Below are 8181 nucleotides of genomic sequence, written 5' to 3'. Positions count from 1 at the left end.
TTTAAAATGTCAAATTTTCTAATTATACATGGTTATGTGTTTTTTTTTTACATGAGTTTATAATTAAATACTATTAAATGCAAATATTTCAAAAATAGAACATATAGTCATGTGTGATCAGAGAACTTGTCATAATGAAAATAAGAAACTTGACGTGAGTATTGTCCTTTTTTCTTAATAATGTATTAACTATGTTTATTTATTATTTTTCTTAAATTTATGAAATTATATATATGAGATATACGTTATAAAATTCATTACTTTTTCAATAATTTTACCTATAAACTTACTTTTTCATTATTCATCCAAACAAATTTTAATTTAGCAAATTGAATTTTATTAAAAAATTAATTCAAATAGAAATCATATCACACTAATTTACTTTTGCAAAAGCTAAATAGAATAAAAGTTATCATTTATTTTCCGCTTTTGCCTTTTCAGAAAGGAATCTGTATTTCTCTGCACACAACACCCACCAGCAAGCGTTTGTAGTCCAACGGTTAGGATAATTGCCTTCCAAGCAATAGACCCGGGTTCGACTCCCGGCAAACGCATTTTGATCTTTTTTCCTTTGTAATCTTCATTACAGCAGTATAAAATATCTCTCAATTTTTTCCATGGGGAAAAAAATAATAAAAAAACTGACAAGACAGCCAAACTTCAGCCTAGAGAACAAAGCAATCATAATTCTCTCTTGTTTCACTTTAAGCGGATTGTCTTGTCCTATTTTGATTTGGAAACGTTCGTTACTGCAATAGCATACTGAACTTTTGGCTGCTTCTTTACAGGGAAAAACAAAGATTCAAATCAAGTTCAACATTGAGAACAAAGCAAATCATAATTCATTAATTTTCTTTTTATTTCACTAAGTTCACTATCTTGTTCTTCATTTGAGGCTTCTGATGGCCATGTTCGCTTGCAACTTAGAAGTTTCTTTTGTGAAAAATTAAGAATGATATTGAATATGGGGTAATAATACTGAGTCAAACAAAATCTAGCATTGGAGAAATGTAAAGGGTTAATTCTTAACTGCAGAGATTTTTAGAAGCTACAAGGTTTCTGGAATCAGATACTTGTGTGTGTGTCACATAAAGATTAAAAAAGAGAATGAAAATGGGATCAAACTAAAATGACGCTTTTCCATCCCGTAGCACTTAACGGGACAGAGGGAAAAAAAATCACTAGAACATTTTCCATAGAATCAGTATTCAGTAACACATTTTTCATCTACAGGTACCTGAACACAACCAGTAAAAGTCACAGATCCAGCACTACAATTTCAAGAAACAACAAAAAGACTCAACGGGCAGAAGATCGATATCATTATTATTCGTTACAGGCTGGTTAGTCAGCTACTATACACAGAATCATTATTTAAAGGGTCTTAAAATCGATTCTGAGCAACTGGACGAATGGACAAATAGAAGACCAATAAGCATCTCACTGGATCATTGTTCAAGGTTAGGTAAGTCCCTGCAGTATCTGCCATTGAATGCTTCAATAGAAACATAACATGTGAATTTTTCCTTCCCCCTTCTTTTACCATTTGGCATTGCATTATTAACCGTCAAGAATAAAGATTCCACTTGTTATAATTCTATTGAAGAACTTGACAGCAACTGAGTTACGCTTTATATATCTTCTATCCACCCACAACATAGAGAAGCTTGCTTTGCAGAAATAATCAAGAGACATAACTGGTCTTGGAAATTTTTGGCTTGGCAAAGAAAGCTGATAGCACACTCTTGCTGCGAGCAGGGACATAGGGAATCTCACGCCGATTCTGGTTGTCAAATGACTTGAATGCTGTCATCGGTTTGGAACCCTCCAATGAATCCTGCAAATGAAGGATTATGAGAAACTTGCTTATAATTATCCGAACAAAAACCGTAAGCATTCTTCCACCCCTAAAGAAAATAATAATTCATGGGAAATGACTAGCTTTTCCATGACAAGTTCTAATTGTAATGTCTAGGCCCTACTTATGGGTTTAGTAGCAAGTGAAATCCTGTAATATTTCATTGGTCACTCGAGAATATTTGTATGGGTATAATGCTTCATTAAGAAAATGATCATGACCTTCAGTCAGAGCAAAATTCTTGTCTTTGTGGTCAATGCTATTTCAAGCCCAGGCATAGTTTAAAGCCCCATTGCACAACCAAACCCATGTTTGCAGATACTGATTTAGCTTCATTAGCACTCAAAAATTATCAGCTTGGGCCTTAACCATTGTCCCGTCACTTAGTTCTTGCTAACAGCATATCAAGCCCCTGAAAAGACCTTCAGTGCCCATAACATACGACTCAAAAGCTTAAAATTTTAAGTGAGCACACACAATTAGCTTAATAGCATTCGTTTGCGGATCCCATGTGCACCATTGGACTAATCCAAGTAATTGAAATATTTCATGGAAGATATCGTTCAGTTTTATGAGATCAACAATTCAGTATTTTCTGCATTTTTACCAAGAGTTTGCCAAACCAAATTGATTGGGAAACAGAGACATTTTTTTTTTTTTGGGGGGGGGGGGGGGTTTGTGGGGGGGCCAAACATCTAGCATGAGCAATAATAATGATCTGATTATCAAGCACATTATAGGCATGTGCCTTCTGGTGAAGAGAAAGGACCATACCTTACGCGTGATTCCCATAGTTTGCACATCTGTACTAAATGCGAGACCTCCATGGAGAAAGTGAACTTGTGCTGCTGAAGATTTCATCCGTGTACTCTCTTCATTATCTACAAACATTTAACTTCAATCTGTAAGAAGCTACCAATTCTTTGGCATGAAGCCATTATAGCCAGGACAATTGAAGGTGGATTATATAATCAAAGTAACACTTCTATCCTTCCCACCTAAAAGTTGGAAAGCTCCGGTAGTTGTGGTAGAAATTTTTGACTCCTCAGTGCTGCACAAATGGATGTGTTAAAGAAGTAATAAGCATTTTCTCATATAAGTCACTGTTGAAAAAGGACTCTTTGTATAGCATTAAACTATTGATTTTCTGTAGAACTCACTTAGCTGAAGAATATGAAGTGCCTTTCAATGGAGATTTAGTTTCTGAAGCTAGATGCCAAGAAAGTGTTTTTGATGCAGGGGTACCTAGACATGATACATCAAGATAAGTAAATAGTTCAATAAACGCCAAATAGGGAAAACATATCAATATTCATGCCCAGATATTTAAAGGGATGGGATTTCTTAAGCCGTATACCTGAAAGATGAGGTCGGCTTCTAGCTTGAAAAAGAGTTTGCCTTGCATCAGTCTGTATGTGTGGACTGAAGTGCACCTTCTTATTGACAGAGTCTAGCTTGCACAGGTAAAAGAACAGAAGAACAGAAACCCATAAGTGAGAAAAAAGGTCATAAATCTATATCACAAGTAAATTTTTTTCTCTCCATATAATAGCAGCTGGGCATACTTGGCAATATGTAGTGCTTATGATGTCTGGGAATTATAGCAAACAATTGCTGTTGCCTAAGACCTTCTTTGTCCATGTAAATCCCGCAGGTAAGAAGTTCCTGCTTAAAAGAAAACAAGTTACTATAACGACAATTATTTATGTACATGTTAACATGATAGCCAACCCCACTAGTAGGATAAGGCTTTGTTATGATTGTTGTTGTATTAACATGATATCTGAAACTTGTATACCTGATTAAGAGCAGACACTTTCAGGTCCATGGTTGAGACATCCACAGTTTGCTGCTCAAGTAGGTCCCCTAACTTGAACGCAACAGTTCCAAGATGATCAACAGCATTCACTAAGGCTCTTACAGCATAATCTTTCAGGTTGTCAAGCACCCTAATACATAAGAGCATTCATACGAAGAAAATAACCATGCAATTTGAGCATGAATGAACTCAACGCAAAATCTTGGACGCTTAAGAGGTCACAGTGACCACTTGATGAAAGCGCTCACCACTAGTGTAAACCTTCAAGCATAAAATTCAAATCAATCTAAAATTTCAAAAAACACATACAGGGTGCCCTCTCCGTTGCTGTCTTTAGACGTACTTATACTAATTAGACAAAAATGCTTTCTCTGGTAGATGCATTCAAGGGACCTATTCTGCATGAGGACACACAATTTATGGGATTCTATTTACAATGACCATATGCCATACACCCCCATTATCAGCAACATCACAATTATGTTGCAACCATATATGCTGTTAAGAATCACTTTGTTCAGTGGTTCCGCCTACATGTCCTAACGCAGATATTATTGGGGGCAAAGTAAGTCACACTAATCTTGCCAAATTTTTAATCCATGTTTTGTGATGCTTCCAGACCACGTTGAGCGCTTTCTTTTAATGGCTCAAACATATCTGTATCTAATAATATAGTTTGAATTTTTCCCATATACATGTCCAAATCCATATTTATTTTTCACGCTATATGAAGAAAAAATATCAAAATATTTGATTGTGCCGTTAGAAAGCTTTTCTATAAATAATTGGATTGATTAAAATGTCCTTAAACAGTATTACATGGATAAATTTAGAAGAATATTATCACTGATTAGCACCAACTAAAACTGTACTACAATGAAATCACCAACTGCTGGACATTGTTGTTAAAGCTTCAACTACTTACAGATAGAGAAGAAGATCAAGTGAAGGGAGTAAAACTACCATAAGAGACTTAATAACAATGGGGGAAAACCATTGTAGGCAAACAGTACCCTTACATTTGTTTCTGTTCGCTATGAAAATAAGATTTTTCGCAGTACTCTGCAGCAGAATAAAGCTGAGGCCTCAAATTCTTGAGTTCCTGAAATGACAATCATAGTCAAATCAGGTGAATATCCATGCATAGTCCTCTACTATTATGACGAAATTAGTCAAAGCAATACCATAAGATACACAACTAAATTGGTCAGTTGCATCAAGAAGAACGAAATTCTATGGGCCTTCTTTGATCTTACAGTGAGATTCCAATGTCAATAGTTAATATTACAGCTCAAAATGTTGCAGTAGGAGTAGAGTCCAGTACTATTATGAGGAAATTATTCCAAGCAATACCATGAGAAGATACATAGCTAAATTGGTAAGAAGAAATCTATAGGCCTTCTTTTGATCTTACAATGAGATTCCAATGTTAAATGCTAATAGTAGCAACCTTCGTGTGAAGTGCAATCAACAATTTGGGTCATTGAAATGATTTTAGCAATACATGAGATGCTTTTCAGTTACCCCTAATCCCCAACGACACTAAATAATTGCAAATATCCAAACAAAGATTATATATATGGAACAAATAGATAGAGTTATTTGCAATGGCAAGTACATTGGCCCACATCCAAACTTGACAAATAAGCATGATATCATCACCTCATGTTAACTATGCAGACAACAATATGATTACACTCACACAAGGATAGTGAGCCACTGAAGGAGAAAAATAATCCAAAGATCCATTATGTGTGATGCAATTAAGATGCATTCCATAAAATATGTCACTTAAAATGACTAGAAGAGAAGCACTCCTTTGTTCCTGTCCCAACCTCCGTAAATTGATTTATTTATCTTTGTAACTATTGAGGAACAAATCAGTGCCTAAACTGTTAGGACTAGCTCCATGATGCCTCGTCTCCATAAGTCTCCATTTACTCTTTCGCTTTTTCCTATATTTAACATTAATTAGACTACACTGTCTGGGCATTGGCTATTACTAAACTGAGGTGCGGCTCCTAAATATGCTAAGGTCAATTCTACATGCAAACCAGAGCTCCATAAAGTGATAACAAATATCAAAGCATCAGTCACTAGATAAATATATTTGCCTTTGCCCTAAAGGCTCACTGTTAAAGTGGCCCAATTAGTTTTGGTGATGCCCCGATATCATTGCAAGGTCCAAATTGACGAGAATCTTACAGCTTCCTTTCTTGCTGCATATGTTTGACTGTGAGTGGATTCTTGAAGTCGGAGAAGGACAGATTGGTGAGTTTCATAATCAAGGGACTTTTATCCTTTTCTCAGAACCGAGTATCTGGCTGCAAATTTTTATGCTTCCTGATCCTGAATCCTAACATGGATGCTTTCATTGAGAGCTCTAAAGTCACTCTTATGCATCTGAGAGATGGCAGATTACATTAGTCCTTTGAGATTCTTAAAGATAATAGGCATGCCAAAGGATTCTTTCTTATAATTTCATGGACTAACATATTAATTGCAGTTTTCAAAACTATACCAGGATATATAAATATCCATGAAGGTTTTTGAGTTCATTTTCTGAAATTTTGCTTTTGCCATTTTGACGCATTTACTTCAAATGAACAGAAAAATACACCAAATGCATTACATGATGGAATTGATTGTATGGCACAAAAACTTAATGGAAAAGTTAATGGGTGGCGATCATGCAAGAAGATGCCTTGAGCCAATGCTACTTTGGCAGTGTCACTTTCTGTTTGTAAGGCAGGGGCTTCGATAATTAAGATTCCTCTCTTCCAGCACATAGCAAATAGTGAATTTAGCTGGAAATAAAACTTTCATACTGCCTGTGCCTTCACCGACTCATGAGTGCTAGCAACAAGTTGTCTAGGAATTTATGAATCTTCCTGCTGGGTCTTTTTTCAGATAAGATGGGTATATCATCATCTGAGGGTAGTAAGAACATAGCAACGGACAAGATATTATCATAATTGGTATGACAGTGTCTTTCTCCCTATAGCCATGAAAATAAGAGGGCCTCGAACCGTTGAAGACTGCCATTGCAAAAGCTGGACAAAACCTATGACTCAAATTTTCAAGAGATTAATGACAGGTCACATAAGATATCAGGAGAATGTGGGCAAATCTTTATGATATTCCACCCAACTGTGTCAATAGAGGATCCATTTGGTCAAGGACAAGGTGACTGGGAGCATTTGCAAAGTTTAAAGGCTAAATTTAGTCAGCAAGTGCAAATGGTTGCTGACGATCTCCTGGATACGAACCTGAAGTGTGTGCGGAGAAAGTTGCTTGAGGCAGGCATTTGTCTTTTTGCTGTTGATGAAGCACATTGCAGATCGCAGCAGGGCCATGTATCACAGCTGGAATGTGAGCAAGGAGGAATAACGCACGCGGTTGTTTTGAAGGGGTAGACGCAAATGACTCAATATCAGTGCATGGCCCAAACTGAGGAGTTGCTTCATTTTTTTGTGGGGGGAGGCTTGCAGGCAGAGAATGATAATTATCCTTTTATCAAAAACGGCATCTCACCGCAATTTCTTACGCTTCCTAATCTTGAATCCTAAGAGCCGCAGTCTCAGACTAGCAAAGCATCCACCACCAAAAATCCAACTAAAAATTAACGGAAAGAAACTCTTAACCATATTTACCCAGATTCTCCACCACCAAAATAGGATACAACAGAACAGTAGTAAAATGAAATCCCCAAACTCAGTAATTCGCACAAGCAAAACAATCCCAGAACCGCAAATGTTAGTCGGAAAATGGTAACACACGAAATGCCACAGCCAAAATTCAATCAAAAAGAACAAAAACAAATGCAGATCTGGTCCAAACATGCGACACCCAAAAGCCAAACAAGAAGCCCGGGAATAGAGTAAAGAAGCCAGAACCTGCAAGGCATTGACGAAGCTCTTGCTTCGCTCCATGGAGACTTCGTCGAACGTCATGGCCGGATTCATAGGCCTCGCATTCTCCATAAATTCCATGAATAATCCAACCCCAACACGCAGAAAAGCAAAAGAATGAACTTCAGAAATAGTTTTTGAACTTGAAACCCCAAGAACTAAAAATGCAAAAAATTCAGTGACCAGTGATTATTATAAAGAATGAGAATTTGCTGGTGGGTTAGGTTTTGGTGGGAGAGAGGTAATAATTAATCATTTAATCTCGGAGGGGGGGGGAGGGGAGAGAGAGAGAGAGGGAGAGGGGGAGAGAGAGAGGGTGCAGTTGACGCAATACAGGACAGAAGAGAAGTGAGAATTTGGGGTTTAGTGTTAGAAAATGACACAACATTCATTGTGTGCGGTGGCTGGGCAGGTAGTTAGAAGTACTTGACTTGGAGGCTCATAATTATAACGGTAAACGGATCTGAAAAGACAAAACTGCCCTTGCTGACTATAATCGCTGCAGCCTCGCTGCAATGCATTTTTTAAAAATTTTTTTCTATTTAATTTTTCTGATTCAAAATTTTAAATCATTTTCGTTTAAAATTTTTATA

At 36.7% G+C, this 8181-nt stretch overlaps 1 protein-coding gene and 1 non-coding gene across 2 annotated transcripts; one reads left to right on the top strand and one right to left on the bottom strand.

Moving 5' to 3' along the window:
* Positions 1-482: 482 nt before the first annotated feature.
* TRNAG-UCC (transfer RNA glycine (anticodon UCC)) lies at positions 483-554 on the top strand. Its single transcript has one exon. It is a non-coding gene; the product is annotated as a tRNA-Gly (tRNA).
* Positions 555-1130: 576 nt separating this feature from the next.
* LOC114759991 (protein ABIL1) lies at positions 1131-7820 on the bottom strand. The gene is made up of 9 exons (XM_028949235.1): positions 7574-7820; positions 4697-4779; positions 3657-3807; positions 3424-3523; positions 3216-3308; positions 3019-3103; positions 2857-2909; positions 2633-2739; positions 1131-1837 (listed from the first exon to the last, which is right to left on the bottom strand). The coding sequence occupies exons 1-9, from the start codon at positions 7667-7669 to the stop codon at positions 1685-1687; spliced, it is 921 nt and encodes a 306-aa protein (XP_028805068.1). The 5' UTR covers positions 7670-7820; the 3' UTR covers positions 1131-1684.
* Positions 7821-8181: the final 361 nt, after the last annotated feature.

The sequence above is a fragment of the Neltuma alba genome, unplaced genomic scaffold, assembly GCF_004799145.2.
Source record: "Neltuma alba isolate B1F8T4 unplaced genomic scaffold, ASM479914v2 tig00010924_pilon, whole genome shotgun sequence".
In the NCBI taxonomy this organism is placed as follows: domain Eukaryota; kingdom Viridiplantae; phylum Streptophyta; class Magnoliopsida; order Fabales; family Fabaceae; genus Neltuma; species Neltuma alba.
This window is presented reverse-complemented; position numbering and strand designations above follow the sequence as displayed.

Coding starts and splice junctions, on each gene's coding strand:
- LOC114759991 (XM_028949235.1), bottom strand. CDS start 7,669: ATGGAATTTATGGAGAATGCGAGGCCTATGAATCCGGCCATGACGTTC. Junction 4,780..7,573: donor GCTTCGTCAATGCCTTGCAG/GTTCTGGCTTCT, acceptor TTGTCATTTCAG/GAACTCAAGAATTTGAGGCC. Junction 3,104..3,215: donor AAGCCGACCTCATCTTTCAG/GTATACGGCTTA, acceptor TATCATGTCTAG/GTACCCCTGCATCAAAAACA.